At 37.5% G+C, this 19,517-nt stretch overlaps 1 protein-coding gene across 1 annotated transcript in view; it reads right to left on the minus strand.

Annotated features, from left to right (window-relative positions):
• Positions 1-19,517, minus strand: part of LOC148109064 (uncharacterized) — a 32,873-nt gene that overhangs the window by 914 nt on the left and 12,442 nt on the right. Inside the window, exon 2 of the mRNA XM_087866434.1 lies at positions 9,904-10,058. Coding sequence (XP_087722560.1) covers positions 9,904-10,058 — 155 coding nt within the window. The remainder of the gene's footprint in view (positions 1-9,903; positions 10,059-19,517) is intronic.

A 19,517-nucleotide genomic window follows, 5' to 3' on the forward strand; every position in this document is an offset into this window, starting at 1 on the left:
AGTCAGCTGTTAAATGAACTTACATGTGTGTTGTATATATACACTATTACAATTCAATACCATTTCTAAATGTCACTGTTGTGATGCTATCTCCTGTAGGTACATTTTTAAGAATCAGGTTTCTAAATTTCGAATACTTTTGTATATTTACCTTTCCTTGGTGCAAAGAGGTTTATAACATCTTTTTAATTTGTTGTGACATTATATACATCCTTCTTTATGCCTGTTACCACTTTTTTTTTTTTAAGATTTTATTTATTTATTTGACAGAGAGAGACAGCCAGCAAGAGAGGGAACACAAGCAGGGGGAGTGGGAGAGGAAGAAGCAGGCTCCTAGCGGAGGAGCCTGATGTGGGACTCGATCCCATAACGCCGGGATCACGCCCTGAGCTGAAGGCAGATGCTTGACGACTGCGCCACCCAGGCGCCCCGCCTGTTACCACTTCTAACATTAAATTCCACAGAGGTCTAGTTCCAGGCCAAACCCTTATACATGATCCTTCAGGTTCAATGACAGGCAGTTGCACAGGCTTTACCAAGCTGGCCTCATGGGGGAAAACTTCCCTCCTCACAACAGACTTGGTGCATGGTCAGTGTATTGCAGTCTCCGGAAGGAGTTGCGATCAAGGACTCAGACCCTCATTCCGTCCCTGAGCCAAAATTGCTGATACACATTCAGCATCCCTAGCCCAACTGCCTCCATACAGTGGAGCCTCTACCAAGACTTCCTTATCAGGGAACCTTGACTAAAACTTTTTTCCCTTCTGACTCAGTACTTTACTCCTAGCCGTTACCCCATTTCCTTCTCCCAAGCCCCAAGTCCATAAAATGGTAGGACTGTTTTGTCCAGTTCTTCAGCAGTGAGACATTTTCCACTGCCAACACTGCCTATCATCTGACTGACCCAGGCCTGGTACCATTCCATGATAAAAAAATGGAACATTGAAGAGCTAGCATTTTTCTTTGCTTCTTACCTGCAGTAGTAGCACAGGAAGTGAATAAAGCCTTCATGATTACTTTCAGTTAGGCTCACTGTCCTATTCGACTACATTGACATTTGACAGTTTGATAGAAAATTCTTCAATTTCCTCTTTTTTGATTTTCACTGGGCTAGTATTTTAATCTTTATTTCTTTGTATCGGTTTTTTTAATTTACATTGTGGTTAGTTAACATATAGTGTAATATTGGTTTCAGGAGTAGAATTCAGTGGTTCATCACTTACCTATAACACTCCATGCTCATCACAAGTGCCCTCCTTATTACCCATCACCCATTTAGCCCATTCCCCTGTCCACCACCCTTCATCAACCCTCAGTTTGTTCTCTATAGTTAAGAGTCTCTTATTGTTTGCTTCTCTTTTTTCCTCTTCTACATTCATCCGTTTTGTTTCTTCAATTCCACATATGAGCAAAATGATGGTATTTGTCTTTCTCTGACTTATTTCACTTAGCATGATGCACTCTAGCTGGATCCATGACATTACAAATGGCAAGATTTCATTTTTTCTTATGGCTGAGTAATATTCCATTATTTATATATATTTATATATATAATATATATATAAATCAGGTTTATATATATTTATATAATATATATATTATATATATATAAATATGTGCATGCCACCTCTTCTTTATCCATTCATTAGTCAATGAGTATTTGGGCTCTTTCCATAATTTGGCTATTGTTGATAATGCTGCTACAAACATCAGGGTGCACATATCCCTCTGAATCAAGTATGTTTGTATCCTTTGGATAAATACCTAGTAGTGTAATTGCGGGATCATAGCATAGTTCTATTTTTACTTTTTGAGGAACCTCCATACTCTTTCCCAATTTTAGTATATGTGCTGCTGAAGCAAGCACGATTCTGTTTTCCAGAGTCACTGCACCAATTTGCATTCCCACGAACAGTGAAAAGGGTTCCCCTTTCTTAGCATGCTTGCCAACCTCTGTTATTTTCCTGTGTTGTTAATTTTAGGCATTCTGAAAGGTGTGAGGTGGTCTCATTGTGGTTTTGATTTGTATTTCCCTGATGAAAATGATGTTGAGCATCTTTTCATATGTCTGTTCGCAATCTTAATGTCTTCTTTCAAAAAATGTCCATGCATGTCTTCTGCCCATTTCTTAACTGGATTGTCTTATGGGTGTTGGGTTTGATAAGTTCTTTGTATGTTTTGGACACTAACCCTTCATCAGGTATGTCATTTGCAAATATCTTCTCCCAAACCGTAGGTTGCCTTTTTAGGTTTGTTGATTGTTTCCTTTGCTGTGAAGCTTTGTATCTTGATGAAATCTCAATAGTTCATTTTTGCTTTTGTTTCCCTTGCCTCTGGTGACATGTCTAGTAAGAAGTTGCTACAGCCAAGGCCAAAGAGGTTACTACCTGTGTTCTCCTCTAAGATTTTGATGGCTTCTGTGTCTCACATTTAAGTCTTCTGTCCATTTTGAGTTTCTTTTTGTGTATGATGTAAGAAAGTGGTCCGATTCATTCTTCTGCATGCTCCTGTCCAGTTTTCCCAACACCATCTGTTGAAGAGATTGTTATTTTCCATTGGATTTTCTTTGCTCCTTCAACCTTTGAGGTTGAAGATTAGTTGACCATATAGTTGTGGGTCCATTTCTGGGTTCTCTGTTCTGTTCCATCGACCTATGTGTCTGTTTTTCTGCCAGTACCACACTGTTTTGATCACTACAGCTTTGCAATGTAGCCTGAAATCCAGAATTGTGATGCCTCCAGCTTTGCTTTTCCCAGATTGCTTTGGCTATTTGGGGTCTTTTGTGGTAATGTACAAATTTTAGGATTGTTTGGTCTGACTGTGTGAAAAATGCTGGTGGCATTTTGATAGGGATTGCTTTAAATGTGTAGATTGCTTTGGGTAGTATAGACATTTAAACAATATTTGTTCTTCTAATCATTAAGCATAGAATGTTTTTCCATTTCTTTTTGTCCTCTTCAATTTCTTTCCTAAGTGTTCTATAGTTTTCAGAATTCAGATCCTTTACCTCCTTGGTTAGGTTTATTCCTAGGTATCTTATGGCTTTTGGTGCAATTTTAAATGGGATCCATTCTTGATTTCTCTTTCTTCTGCTTCATTATTGGTGTACAGAAATGCAACATATTTCTGTATGTTGATTTTGTATCCTGCGACTTTACTGAATTTGTGTATCAGTTCTAGCAATTTTTCGGTGGAGTCTTGGGTTTTCTACATAAAGTATCATGTTGTCTGCAAAGAGTGAAAGTTTGACTTCTTTGTAGATTTGGATGCCTTTTATTTCTTTTTGTTGTCTGATTGCTGAGGCTAGGACTTCTAGTACTATGTTAAATAACAGTGAGTGGACATTCCTGTCTTGCTCCTGACCATAAAATAAAAGCTCTGTTTTTTCCCCATTGAGAATGATATTAGCTGTGGGTCTTCCGTATAGAGTCTTCATGATGTTGAGGTATGTTCCCTTTATCTCTACTTTGTTGAGGATTTTTATCAAGCAAGGATGCTATACTTAGTCAAATGCTTTTTCTGCTTTGGTTGAGAGGATCATATGGCTCTTACCTCTTTTTTTAATTATTATTAATGTGGTGTATGACCTTGATTGATTTGTGAATATTGAGCCACCCCCTGCAGCCCAGAAATAAATCCCACTTGATTGTGCTGAATGATTCTTTTAATGTACTGTTGGATTCTATTTGCTAGTATCTTGGTGAGAATTTTTGTATCCATGTTCATCAGAGATACTGGCCTGTAATTCCCTCTTTTAGGGGGATCTTTGGTTTTGTAATCAAGGTAATACTGGCCTCATAGAAGCAATCTGGAAGTTTTCTTTCCATTTCTGTTTTTTGGAACAGTTTGAGAATAGGTATTAACTCTTCTTTAAATGTTTGATACAATTCCCCTGGGAATTGTATCTGGCCCTGGACTTTTGTTTGTTGGGAGATTTTTGATTACTAATTCAATTTCTTTGCTGGTTATGGGTCTGTTCGAATTTTCTATTTCTTCCTCTTTGAGTTTTGATAGTTTATATGTTTTTAGAATTTATCCAATTCTTCCAGATTGCCTAATTTGTTGGCATATAATTGTTCATAATATTTTCTTATAATTGTTTGTATCTCTGTGGTGTTGGTTGTGATCTCTCCTCTTTCATTTGTGATTTGATTTATTTGGGTCCTTTCTCTTTTATTTTTGATAAGTCTGGCTAGAAGTTTAACAGTTTAATTCTTTCAAAGAACCAGTTCTAGTTTCATTGATTTGTTCTCCTGTTTTTTCTGGTTCTATATCACTTATTTCGGCTTTAGTCTTTATTATTTCTTCTTCTTCTGGCTTTAGGCTTTATTTGCTGTTCCTTTTTTTAGCTCCTTTAGGTGTAAGGTTAGGTTGTATATTTGAGACTTTTCTTGCTTCTTGAGGTAGGCCTGTATTGCTGTATACTTCCCTGTTATGACTGCTTTGCTGCATCCCCAAGGTTTTGGACTGTTGTATTTTCATTTTCATATACTTCCGTGTATTTTTTAATTCTTCTTTAATTTCTTGGTTAACCCAGTCATTCTTTTTTTTTTTTTAAGATTTTATTTATTTATTTGAAAGAGAGAGTGCACGAGCAGGGGGAGGGGCAGAGAGAGAGGGAGAAGCAGACTCCCTGGCTGAACAAGGAGCCTGACATGGGGCTAGATCCCAGGACCCTGGGATCATGGCCTGAGCTGAAGGCAGAAGCTTAATCGACTGAGCCACCCAGGCTCCCCAACCCATTCATTCTTTAGTAGGATCTTTTTTTTTTTTTAATTTGACAGAGAGAGAGACAGCCAGCGAGAGAGGGAACACAAGCAGGGGGAGTGGGAGAGGAAGAAGCAGGCTCCCAGCGGAGCAGGGAGCCTGATGTGGGGCTTGATCCCAGGACCCTGGGATGCTTAACAACTGAGCCACCCAGGCGCCCCAGGATCTTCTTTACCTACATGTATTTGTGGTCTTTCCAAACTTTTTCTTGCTATCGATTCCAAGTTTTATAGCATTCTGGTCAGAAAACATGCATGGTATAATCTCAGTCTTTTTGTATTTGTTGAGACCTGATTTGTGACCTAGTATGTGATTTATTCTGGCGAATGTTCCATGTCCACTCAGAAAGAATGTATTTTGCTGCTTTAGGATGAAGTGTTCTTAATATATCTGTTAAGTCCATTTGGTCTAGTGTGTCATTCAAAGCCGTTGTTTCCTTGTTGATTTTTTGCTTTGATGATCTTTCCACTGCTGTAAAGTCTGCTATTATTGTGTTATTATCAATGAGCTCCTTTATGTTTGTTATTAATTGCTTTATATATTTGGCTGCTCCCCGGTTGGAGGCATAAATATTTACATTTGTTAGAACTTCTTGTTGGATAGACCCCTTTATTATGATATAGTGTCCTTCCTCAGCTCTTGTTACAGCCTTTGGTTTAAAATATAGTTTGTCTGTTTTAAGTATGGGTATGCCAGCTTTTTTTGATGTCCATTAGCATGATAAATCATTCTCCATTCCCCCACTTTCAGTCTGTAGGTGTCTTTTGGTCTAAAGTGAGTCTCTTGTAGGCAGCACATAGATGGTTCTTGTTTTTTTCATCCATTCTGATATCCTGTGTCTTGATTGGAGCATTAAGTCCATTTACATTCAGAGTGATTATTGATAGATATGAATTTACCTGTTAAGTTGTTGTTTCTAGGGATTTTCTCTGTTCCCTTCTAGGTTTTGTCACTTTTGGTCTTTCTTCATCTTCCCCAAAGAGTCCCCTTTAATATTTCTTGCAGGGATGGCTTAGTGGTCACAAACTCCTCTAGTTTTTGTTTGTCTGGGAAACCCTTTATCTTTCCTTCTATTCCTAATGACAGCCTTGCTGGATAAAGTATTCTTGGCTGCATGTTTTTCCCATTCAGCACATTGAATATATTATGCTACTTTCTTCTGCTCTGCCAGGTTTCTGCGGACATGCCTGCTGCCAGCCTTGTCTTCCCTTGTAAGTTAGGGATTTCTTTTCCCTTGCTGCTCTCAGGATTTTTTCCCCTTATCCCTGTATTTTGCAAATTTTACTACAATAGGTCTTGGTGTTGGCCTGTTTTTGTTGATTCTGATGGGAGTTCTCTGTGCCTCCTGGATTTGGATGTCTGTTTCCTTCCCCATATTAGAGAAGTTTTGGCTATAATTTGCTCAAATAAACCTTCTGCCCCTTTCCCCTCTTTTCTTCCTCTGGGACTCCTATGATATGAATGTTATTACGCTTTATGGAATCACTGAGTTCCCTTAGTCTACATTCATGATCCAATATTTTTCTTTCCCTCTTCTTTATTTTTCCACGATTTTATCTTCTATATCACATATTCATTCCTCTGTTTCTTCCATCCTTGTGGTTATTACCTCCAGACAGTTTCACATCTCAGTTATAGCATTTTTTTATTTAGGCCTGACTAGTTTTAGGCCTCTTATCTCTGTGGTAAGAGACTCCCTGGTGTATTCTATGCCTGTCTCAAGTCCAGCTCATATCCCTATGATTGTTGTTTTAAATTCTAGTTCAGGCATGTTACATCTATCTGTTTTGTTTAGATCCTTGGCTATGATGTTTTCTTGTTTTTTCTTTGGGGGTGACTTCCTCTGTCTTGGCATTTTGTCTAGATCTCTGTCTTCTGTGTGTTAGGAAAGCCCTTTATGTTTCCTATTCCTTCGTAATGACTATATTAAGAATAGGTAATATACTGTCCAGGGCCCGGAGCTTCAGGAAGTGTGTCTGTTGGATGCCGTGTGTACTCTGCTGTTGTGTTTTGGCTACTCTTTCCTTCCAGGCAGTCCTCTGCAGAGTTTCTCTTTGCCTTCAGTGGGGAGTGTTTGGACCTTGTCCAGTGTGTGGTGAGTTTTAACTAGGTGTATTTTGGTCTGCTTGTTCAAAGAGGCTAGGTCCTGGGACACCTGGGCGGCTCAGTTAGTTAAGCATCCGACTCTTGATTTTGGCTCAGGTCATGATCTCAGGGTTGTGGGATTGTGCCCTGTGTTGGGCTCCATGCTGGGCATGGAGCCTGCTGAGAATCTCTCTCTCCCTCTCCCTCTGCCCCTCCCCTTTAAAAAAGAGCTTAGATCCTGTTTCCACTAGAACTGCAGCTTTGCAGCATTCTATGGTCAGTAGAATTGGTGCGTCCAGGGAGGTTTGTGCTGGTCTTCTGGGGGAAGAGCCCATTGCTGCTCTAGCTCGCAGACACACTTGTAGTAAAAAAGCTAGAACACAGAAGGGGCAGGGCTTGGTGTAAGTATCTGAGCCTCCACTGTGGGTGCTGTGATGCTCACTGAAGTCTGCCCATGCTGATGGGCAGGGGTAGAAATGGCATCAGCCAGTTCTCTCATCCCCCAGAGAGGGGAGTTCACACCGCTGGTGTTCAGGAAGCCCTCACATACGAGTGACCAATCTCCCCTTGTGAGTCCCAGGCATTCCTCAAATGCCTGTCTTCACCCTTGCCTCTGTCTGAGTCATCTGCTCACCCAACAGCACAGCTCCTGTGTTTTATCTCAGGTGCATCTGCTAGGTTTCAAAACTCCAAATTTTCGGGACCCGGCACAGCATGGGTCCATACTGTGGGTCTCACCACACTGTGGCCCGTGCTAGTTTGTCCTAGAAGGGCAGTTGCATGAACACACAGGGGCCTGGAGTTTATGGTAAAGCATATCAAACAGCCAGCATCCAGGTTAGCTGCCCTCAGCAGGTGTCTCTGCTCTTCTGCTAATGAACGGGGTAGCTCCATGGCACTCACCAGTTCTTTTGCCCCCTAAGAAGCAGTGGACCTCTCCCAAATGCACTCCAAGAAAGGAAACTGTCTCTCCCAATGTGACCCAGAGGACCCTTACACCACACTGTCCACTCCCGGGCCTCTGCCCTCCTCCGAAGGAGCACCTCTATGCCTGCCACATCTACCCCAGTGATGACATGGACTTCTAAACCTTCAGTCTTAGAGCACTTGTAAAAACTTGTGATAATCAGCCCCTCTCATTTACCCAATGGTTTTAGGAAAGTGTTTTTCTTGTGCAATCCCCTGCATACTGTTCTTACTCTCTCCTCTTTTTGTGATCAGGGCTTCCTCCCCTCTGCAGCACCTTGTGATTCTTTTCTCCCCCAAATCATGTCTCCGCACCAACTACCTTCCACAATGCAGCCTCTTTTCTCCCTCTAGTTGTACAGTTTGTTCTCTCAGTCCTCAGATTGATTTTTGGGTGTTCAGAATGATTTGAAATAAAATAATCAAACAAAAGTCATAGAACTGAAGAATATAATAACCTCTCTGAAAACTACACTAGAGGGGTTCAACATCAGGTTGCATGAAACAGAGAAAAAGATCAGTCAACTCTAAGGCAAGGCAGTATGACTCATCCAATCACAGCAGAAAAAAAATAAAGAATGGAAAGAGGTAAAAATATCTTAAGGGGTTTATAAGGTAACATCAAGTAAACTTAACACTCATAAGGGTCCCAGAAAAAGAAGGGTCAAAATCTTTCCTTAAGCAATAATGGCTGAAAACATCCCTAACCTAGGGAAGGAAACAGACATCCAGATCTAAGATGCCCATTTCAAAAAAAGGGCATTTCAAAAAAGATGAATACAAAGAGACCCACAATAGGATATAGTATAAAATTTAAAGGCCAAAAAAATATTAAAAGCAACAAGAGAAAAACAATTTGTTACATAAAAGGGAACCCTTAACTTTCCAATAAGTGCTCTAAGACTGAAGGTTTAGAATAAGTAATGAATAACTCATGGGGATGAAAGCAACAGAATATGGAATGTCATCAATGGCATTTTAATAGTATTATAGGATGAGATGGTAGCTACACTTGTTGTGAGCATAGCGTTGTGTATAGAGTTGTCGCATCACTATGGTGTACACCTGAAACTAATGTAACATTCTATGTCAACTCTACTTCAATAAAAAAAAAAAATTAAGGAACACCAAAAGACTATCGGTATATTTTTTTAGCAGAGACTTTGTGGGCCAGGAGGGAATGGCACAGTATGTTTAAAGTGTTGAAGGAAAAAAACTTGCAATCCTTGGAAGATGCTGGATTAGGAGGATTCTAAACTCATTATGTTCCATAGACACACCTGCATAACAGCCACATAGGTGTACCGAACACAGAAAACAACCCAAAGACTGGCAGAATAGACTTTCAATGGTTAATCGTAGAGAGGAGGACACATGGGAAAGGGTAGGAGGGTGGAGATGCCGCCTAGAACCAAAGTCTCAGTGAGACTAACCACAGATTGGAGGGACACCACAGCACCAAGAAGGGAAAGGAGAATGGGGTGCCTGGGTAGTGCAGTCGTTAGGCGTCTGCCTTCGGCTCAGGGCATGATCCCAGCGTTCCGGGATCGAGTCCCACATCGGGCTCCTCCGCTGGGAGCCTGCTTCTTCCTCTCCCACTCCCCCTGCTTGTGTTCCCTCTTTCTCTGGCTGTCTCTGTCAAATAAATAAATAAATAATCTAAAAAAAAAAAAAAAAAAAAAAGGAAGGGAAAGGAGAACATCCCACACCAGGCACCACAGACATGGGAACTGCACTGGGAAAACAAGTCCCTGTAACATTTGACTTTGAAAACCAGTAGGGCTTAACATCATGAATTTTTACAATCAGTGGAGCTTAACTCTGGGTAAAATTTAGAAGATTCCGTCCTGGGAGAGCCAAAAGATGATAGGAACACTGAGGTCCCACCAAGATACAGCACAGAAGCAGCACTTTGCAAAGCACCTGGGGTATAAGTGAAAATTACTAATCCCTCAACGTGTGCTGGAGGAGCAGGGATCTTTAGGAGACTTCAAGAACAAAAAGCTGATGGGCACCATTTCTCCCCCACCTCCAGCCTAAATAGTGGGATGCCTGCATGAGAAAGTATGAACACCCTCCACCTACCTTTCAAACACCACGTCCCCTCTCCCATTCTTCTGCAGGTCCTCTGGATGAAAACTGCCCCACCTAGCAGGAGTTCCTCCAAAGCAGCTCCTTCCACTTTCTGTCCTGAATGCAGCCCCAGCGAGGACCAGCACCACTGCGAAGTGATTCCTGCCCTGTGGAGAAAGGAAAATGACCACACACACCAGTACATTTGCCGTCCCAGCAGCCCAACTGGTAGTGTGGAGAGAGTCGTCTGCTGATTAGTGCATCTACAGTCCCAGTCCCAGAAAAGGGTCTGGGGCAAACATATGGGCTAACTACAGGCCACACCTGCCAACAAAAGCCTCTCAGTGGACAAGGCAAGGATTGCTGGCTGTGGTCAAATGGGCTGAGGACAGGTGTCTGGTCTGACTGCTGACCTTGCTCAATTACATGCCCACAATATCCCCAGACTAGCTTGTTAACAGCACACAAGAGGCAAAATGGGCCACTGAAGCCGACTGGAATGAAAAGCAAATGAGGCTGAGCTACAACAGTGGAGCACACAAAACCCACATGGGAGCCACCTCTGACATGCCTGGTTCTGGTGAACAGGGGACATTGCACTACAGGGCAGCACAGGAACTCTTACTCACAAGGCCACACCTTTCAAGATCAGGAGACATAGCTAAGTTTCCTAACACATAGAAACAAGCACAGATAAAATGAGGAGATAGGAATGTGTCACAAATGAAAGAACAAGAACTACAGCAAAAGAACTAAATGAAAAGGAGATAAGGAATATGCCTAATAAAAAATTCAAAGTGATGGTCATAAAGATACTCACTGGACCTGAAAAAAGAATGAAGAATGTGAGACCTTTGACAAAGAAATATAAGAAAGAACCAGAGAAGCAGAACTCTACAACTAAAATTAAAAACACACTACAGGAAGTCAATAGTAGATTACAGGAGAAAGAAAAATGGATTAGTGAATTGGAAGCCAAGGTATTGGGGGAAAAAACAAGCTACACAGCAAAAAGAAAAAAGAATAATACAAAATGAGAATGGGTTAAGGGAACTGAGTTACACAATCCAGTATAATAACATTCCCATTATAGGGTTCCCAGAAGTAGAAGAGAGAGAACATTTATTTAAGGAAATAATGCCTGAAACTTCTATAACATGGAGGAAGGAAACAGATATCCAGTTCCAGGAAACCCAGAAAGTATTGAACAAAAACAACCCAAGGAGATCCATATCAAGACACACAGTAATTAAAATGGCATAAAAATAATGATAAACAGAGATTTTAAAAACAGCAAGAGAAGAGAAACCAGTTACATACAAGGGAAACCCTATAGGGCTAACAAATTTTACAGCAGAAAATTTAGAGGCCAGAAGAGCGTGGCATAAAATACTTTCCTTTCAAAGTACCGAAAGGAAAACAAAAAAACAAAAAACAACAAACAAAAAACCTGCAAACAAAAATGCTTTACCCAGCAAAGATATCATTCAGAATAGGAGAGATAAAGTTTCCCAGAAAAACAGAAGTTAAAGGAGTTCATCAACACTAAACCAGACTTACAAGAAATATTAAAGGGAGTTTCTTGAGTGGAAAGAAAAGGCCATAATCAGAAGTTAGAAAATTATAAAAGAAAAAAAAAACCTCACATGTAAATACAAACATAATGAAAGTAGTAGATTAATCACTTATAAAGCCAGTACAGAGATTAAAACACAAAAGCACTAAAAATCAATTATATCTATAAAAATCAGTCATGGGATTGACAAAATAAGAGGATGTAAACTACGATATCATAAATATAAAATTTCAGTGAGCAAAGAGTAAAAATGCAGTGTAGGGACCATCACCTTAATATAGAGTACTATAGGCACAAAATGTTACATATGAGTCTAATGGTAACCACAAGTCAACAACTGTAATAGAGCTGAGGCTCCTGGGTGGCTCAATCAGTTAAGTATCTGCCTTCGGCTCAGGTCATGATTCCAGGGGCCTGGGATCAAGCCCCACGTGAGGCTCCCTGCTCAGCTGTGAGCCTGCTTCCCTCTCTCCCTCTGCCTCTGTCCCCTTCTCATGCTCTCTCTCAAATAAATAAATAAAATCTTTGCAAAAAAACCTGTAATAGATACACACACACACACATATACACACAAAGAGAAAGAAATCAAAGCATATCACTATACAAGCCAGCAAACCATGAAAGAGAAGAGCAAGAGAAGGTGACACAGGAGAACTACAAACACAATCATAATACAAGTAACAAAATAGCAATCAATATAGCAACAAAATACCTATCAATAATTACTTTGAATGTAAATGCACTAAATGCTCTAATCAAAGATACAGAGTAACTGAATGAATAAAAAAGCAAGACCCTTCTTTATGCTATCTACAAGAGATTCACTTCAGACCTAAAGACATGCAGATTCAAAAGACTGAAAGTGAAGGCATGGAAAAATGTTTACCACAAACAAACCTGGGGTAGCAATACATATATCAGACAAAACAGACTTCAAAACAAAAACTGTTACAAGGGACAAAGAAAGACATAATGATAAAGTAATAAAGGGAAATAATCAATAAGAGGATATACAAATGATAAATATATAAGCACCCAACATGGGAGCACCTAAGTACATAAAACAAATACTAACAGAAACAAAGGAAGAAATTGGCAGTACAATAATAGTAGGGGACTTTAAAACCCCACCTAAATCAATGGATAAATCATCCATACAGAAAATCAAGAAGGAAACAGTGGCTTTGAATGACACACTGGACCAGATGGAACTAACAGATATATTGAGACCATTTCACCCAAAACCAGTAGAAAATGCATTCTTTTCTAGTGTACATGGATCATTTTCCAGAATAGATCACATGTAAGATCACAAAACAAGTCTCAATAAGTTAAAAAATATTGAAATCACATTAAGCATCTTTTCCAACCACAATGGTATAAAACTGGAAATCAATCACAAGACAAAAATGACAAATACATCGAGGCTAAATGACATGCTACTAAACAATGGATGAGACAACCAAGAAATCAAAGAGGAAATCAAAAATACATGGAGACAAATGAAAACACAACAAACCAAAATCTTTGGGAAATATCAAAAGCTGTTCTTAGAGAAAAGTTTAGAGCAAAACAGACTTAAGAAGGAAAATCTCAAAAAAATAACCAAACCTTACACCTAAAGGAGGTTGAAAAAGAAGAAAAAACAGGGGTGCATGGGTGGCTCAGTTGTTAAGCATCTGCCTTCGGCTCAGGGCGTGATCCCAGGGTCCTGGGATCAAGCCCCACATCAGGCTCCCTGCTCCGCTGGGAGCCTCCTTCTTCCTCTCCCACTCCCCCTGCTTGCGTTCCCTCTCTCACTGACTGTCTCTCTCTCTGTCAAATAAATAAATAAAATCTTAAAAAAAAAAAAAAGAAAGAAAGAAAGAAAAGAAAAAGAAGAAAAAACAAAACCCCAAACCAGTACAAGAAAGGAAATAAGTGAAATAGAGTAAAAAACAATAAAACAGATCTGTGAAACCAGGACTTGGTTCTTTGAAAATGTTAACAAAATTGATAAACCTTTAGCCAGACTCATCAAGAAAAAGAAGAGGTTCAAATAAATAAAATCAGAAAAGAAGAAGGAAAAATAACTGACATCATAGAAATACAAAAGTTTAGAAGATTATGAAAAATTGTATACCAACACATTGGACAACCTAGAAGAAACAGAAAATTCCTAGAAACATAGAACATCTGAAAACTGAATTAAAAAGAATTAGAAAATTTGAACAGACCAATTATTAGCAATGAAATTGAATCAGTAATAAAAAAAACTCAAAACAAACCAAAAGCCCAAGACAACACGGCTTCATAGGTGAATTCTACCAAATATTTAAAGAAGAGTTAATATCTACTCTTCTCAAACTATCCCAAAAAATAGAAGAGGAAGAAAAACTTCCAAATTCATTCTATGAGGCCAGCATTACCATGATACCAAAACCAGAAAAGACACTACAAAAAATGAAAACTACAGTGCAGTATCTCTGATGAACTTACAGGCAAAAATATTCAACAAAATATGAACAAACCAAATCCAACAATACATCAAAAAAATCATTCACTGCAATCAAGCAGGATTTATTCCAGGGATACAAGAATGGTTCAATATTTGCAAATCAATCAATATGATACACCTCATTAACAAAAGAAAGATAAAAATCATACGATCATCTCAATAGATACAGAATAATTATTTGACAAATTACAACAGCCATTCTAATTTTTTTAAAAAGTGGATTTAGAGGGAACATACCTCAACATAGCAAAGGCCTTAAGTGAAAAACCCACAACTAACATCATACTCTAAGATAAGGAACAAGACAAGGATGTCCATTCTCACTCTTCTATTCATCATAGTACTGGAAGTCCTAGCCACAGCAATCAGACAAAAAAGAAATAAAAGGCATCCAAATCGGTAAGGAAGAAGTAAAACTTTCATTATTTACAGATGACAAGATACTATATATAGAAAACCCTAAAGACTCCACCAAAAAACTAGTAGAACTGAAATATTAATTTGGAAAAGTCACAGGATACAAAATTAATACACAAAAATCTGTTGCATTTCTATACACTAATAATATATCAGAAAAAGAAGTTAAGGAACAATTATATTTATACTTGCACCAAAAAGAATAAAATACCTAGGAATAAACTTAACCAAGGATCTGTACTGTGAAAACTAAATACAGTGATAAAAGAAACTGAAGATGATACAAACAAATAAAAAGATACACCATGCTACTTAAGGATTGGAAGAATAGATATTGTTAAATGTCTATACCTCCCAAAGCAATCTCCAGATTTAATGCAATCCCTATCAAAACACCAATATCTTTCACAGAACTAGAACAAATAATCCTAAAATTCATAGAGCCACAAAAGACCCCCTGATCTCAAAGCAATCCTGAGAAAGAACAAACCTTAGATATCATAATTCTAGATTTCAAGAGATATTACAAAGCTGTAGTAATGAAAACAGTGTGGTACTGGCCCCAAAATAGACACATAGGTAAATGCAACAGAATAGAGTCCAGAAATAAACCTCCACTTTTAGAGTTAATTGACCTATGACAAAGGAGGCAAGAATATACAATGAAAATAAGACAGTCTCTTCAACAAATGATGTTGGGAAAACTGGACAACTACATGCAAAAAAAAAAAAAAAAAAAAACTGGACAGCTTTCTGACACCATAGACAAAAAAAAAAAACTCAAAATGATCTAGAGACCTAAATATAAGACCTGAAACCATAAAATTCATACAAGAAAATCTAGGCAGTAATTCTTTCACATCAGCCATAGAAACATTTTTCTAGGTATGTCTCCTCTGCCAAGGGTAACAAAACAAAAATAAACTATTGGGACTACTTCAAACTAAAAAGCTTTTGCACAGCCAAGAAAACCATTAACCTACTGAATGGGAGAAAGTATTTGTAAATGATATATCCAATAAAGGGTTAATACACAAAACATATAAAGAATTTATATAACAACACCAAAAAAATCAAATAATCCAATTAAAATTAGGCAGAGGAGAAAAAAATGGGCAGAGGACTGGAATAGACATTTTTCTAAGGAAGACATAGATAGCCAACAGATACGTGAAAAGATGCTTAATATCTCTAATAATCAGAGGAATGCAAATTAAAACCACAATGAAGTATCACCTTATACCTATCAGAATGGCTAAAATTAAAAAGAGAAGAAACAACAAGTGTTGGTGAGGATGTGAAGAAAAGGAATCCTCATGCACTACTGTTAAGAATGCAAGCTTGTGCAGTCACTAGAGAAAAGAGTATGGAGTTTCCTCAAAAAATTAAAAATAGTGGTGCCTGGGTAGCTCAGTCAGTTAAGCATCTGCCTTCAGCTCAGTTCCTGATCCCAGGGTCCTGGGATTGAGCCCCACATCAGGCTGCCCATTCAGCGGTAAGCCTGCTTCTCCCTCTCCCTCTGCCCCTCCCCCTGCTTGTGCTCTCTCTCTCTCTTAAATAAATAAATAATCTTTAAAAAAAATAAATCTGAAATAGTGATACTTTCAGTTTGTTTAAAAAAAATTGAAAATAGAATTACTTTATAATCCAGTAATTCCACTACTGCGTATTTAACCAAAGAAAACAAAAACACTAAGTTGAAAAGATATATATACCCCTATGTTTATTGCAGTATTAGTATCTACAATAGCCAAGATATGCAAGCAATCCAAATGTCCATCTATGGATGAATGAATAAAGAAGGTATGGAATATATCTACAATGGAATATTACTCAGCCATAAGAATGAAATCTTGCCATTTCAACAACATGTGTGGACCTAGATGGTATATTCCTAAGTGAAATTTTCAAAATTAGTCAAAGAAAGACAAATACCATATGATTTTACTCATATGTGGAATTTAAGAAAGAAAACAAATGAAGAAAGAAAAAAAGACAAACAATAAAAGATACCCTTAAGTCCAGAAAACTAACTAATGGTTGCCAGAAGGGAGCTGGGAGAGGGGCGATAAAGGCTGTAATAGATAAAGGGGATTAAGAGTACATTTATCTTTATGAGCATGAAGAAAGTATAGGATTGTTGAGTCATTATACTATATTATCTGAAAATAATATAGCTCTGTATGTCGATTACATTTAAAAAATAAAATTCAAAAAAAAGCACAACCAAGAATACTCTACCCAGCAAAGTTACCATTCAGAACTGAAGAAGAGATAGTTTTCCATACAAGCAAAAGCTAAAGGAGTTCATCATCCCCTAAAACAGTCTTATGAAATGTTAAAAGGACTTCTTTAAGCTGAAAAGAAAGGGCATTAATTAGTAACAAGAAAATGGATGACAGAATAAATCTCACTGGGAAGGTAAATACATGGTAAAATAGTGGATTAATTCATTATAAAGTAAGCATAAAAGTTAAGAAACAAAACTAGTAAAAAAAAAAAAAACCACACACACAAAACCCTATGGTTGCAATTAATTAGTTAAGGGAAAAGGAATACACAAGATAAAAAGATATAAAATGTGGGGCACCAGCCTGGCTCAGTCAGTATAGCATGCAACCCTTGATCTTTGGGTTGAGTTAAAGCTCCACATCAGGTGTACAGTTTACTTAAAAAAAAAAAAAAAAAAGATGTAAAATATGATATCAAAAACATAAACCATCAGTGGTAAAAGATGTTGAGCTTCAGATGGAATTAAACTTAAATTCTTATCAACTTAAAATATACTCAAAGTTTTCATACATAAGCCTCATGGTAATTATAAAGCAGAAACGTAACAAATACACAAAGACAAAGAGAAAGGAATATAAGTACACTACTAAAGGAAGTCATTAAACCACAGGGGAAGAGAGCAAAAGAAGAAAGGAAACAGAGAGGAAGTACAAAACCAGCCAATAAACAATAATGAAATGGCAATAAGCACGTGGTTATCAATAACTACTTTAAATACAAATGGACTAAATTCTTCAATCAAGACACAGACTGGATGGATTGGAATGGATTAAAAAACAAAAACAAAAAACAAGAGCCATCTATATGCTCCCCACAAGTCTCACTTTAGATGTGAGGACTCAAACAGACTGAAAGTGAAAGGATAGAAAAAGATATTCCTTGTAATGGAAGATATTCCATGCTAATTCCATGTTTGGAAACAAATAAAAAAGTAGAGTAGCTATATTTATAACAGACAAAAAGACTTTAAAACAAAGTTGTAATAGATAAAGATGGGACTTATATAATGATAAAGAGGTCAATCCATCAAGAAGATATAACATTTGTAAATATTTATGTACTCAATAAAAAACACCTAGATATAGAAAGCAAATATTAATAGGCCTAAAAGGAGAAATAGACTGCAATATAATAATAGTAGGAGATTTTAACATCCCGCTCATATCAATGGATAGATCATGCCAATAAAAAAATCAATACAGGATCATTGGCCAAAATGACAAATTAGATCAGATGGACTTAACAGATATATAAAACATCCAAAAGCAATAGAATACATATTCTTCTAAAGCACAGGTGAAACATTTTGCAGGATAGATCATACTTTAGAACAGAAAACAAATCATAATAAATTTAGGAGAAGTGAAGTCCTGTCAAGCATTTTTTTCAAGCACAATGGTATAAAACTGGAAGTTAATTACACAAAGACTTGAAAATTCACAAATATGTGGAGACTAAACAATGTGCTACCAAACAACGAGGCAAAGAAAATATCAAAAAAGAAATTAAAAAAAATACCTTGAGACAAATGAAAATGGAAATATAACTTATCGAAACTTGTGTAGTGCACCCAAAGGAGTTCTAAGAGGGAAGTTCACAGCGATAAATGCCAACCTCAAGAAACAAGAGAAGTTTCAAATAAACAAGCTAACTTTACACCTCAAAGGACCAAAAAGAAAAAAAAAAAAAAAGAAGTTAGTAGGAGTAAGGAAATAAAAAAGATTACAGCAAGATAAATGAAATAGAGACTAAAAAGACAATAGGATCAGTGAAACTAAGAGTTTGTCCTTTGCAAAGATAAACAAAAGTAACAAGACTTTTGCAAGAGTCATCAAGAAAAAAGAGAGACATCAAATAAGTCAGAAATGAAAGTGATATAACAACTGGATACCACAGAAATTCAAAGGTTCATAAGAAACTACTACGAACAAGTATATGTCAACCACATGGACAACGTAAAAGAAATGGATAAATTCCTATAAACATACATTCTACCAAGACTGAATCATGCTGACATAGAAAATGTGAACAAACTGATTATTGGTAAGGAGACTGAATCAGTAACCAAAAACCTCCCAATAAACAAAAGTCCAAGAACATAGCGCTTCAGTGATAAATTCTACCAAGCTTTCAAAGAAGAATTAATACCAACCCTTCTCAAACTCAAAAAACAAAAAACAAAACAAAAGAATGAAGAGGAGGGATTTCATCCAAACTCATTTTATGGGACAGCCATTACTCTGGTATCAAAACCGGACAAAGATGCCACAAGAAAACAATGTTACAGGCCAATATCCCTGATAAACATTAAAAACCTCAACAAAATATAAGCAAGCCAGATTCAAGAATATGTAAAAAGGATCATGCACCACGATCAAGAGGCATTTATTCTAGGGATGCAAGGATGGTTCAACATCTACAAACCAGTAAATGTGATACACTACATTATCATGATCATCTCAATAGATGCAGAAAAAGCATTTGAAAAAAGCTAACATCCATTTACGATAAAAATTCTCAATAAAGTGGTTATAGAGGGAATATGCCTCAACATAAGAAAGGCCTTATATGACAAGGCCACAGCCAACATCATACTTAATGGTGAAAGACTGAAAGCTTTTCCTCTAACACCAGGAACAAGATGAGGTGTCCACTTTCACCACTTCTGTTCAACACTGTACTTGAAATTCTAACTAGAGCAATCAAACAAGAAAAAATAATTGTATCAGAATTAGAAAGGAAGAAGTAAAATTGTCTCTATTTGCAGAGGACATGATTTAATATATAGAAAATCCTAAAGGTTCCAACAACAACAACAACAACAACAACAACAACCGTTAGAAC

Source organism: Ursus americanus, chromosome 13 (assembly GCF_024610735.1).
Source record: "Ursus americanus isolate L20-20 chromosome 13, mUrsAme1.1.p, whole genome shotgun sequence".
NCBI lineage: Eukaryota > Metazoa > Chordata > Mammalia > Carnivora > Ursidae > Ursus > Ursus americanus.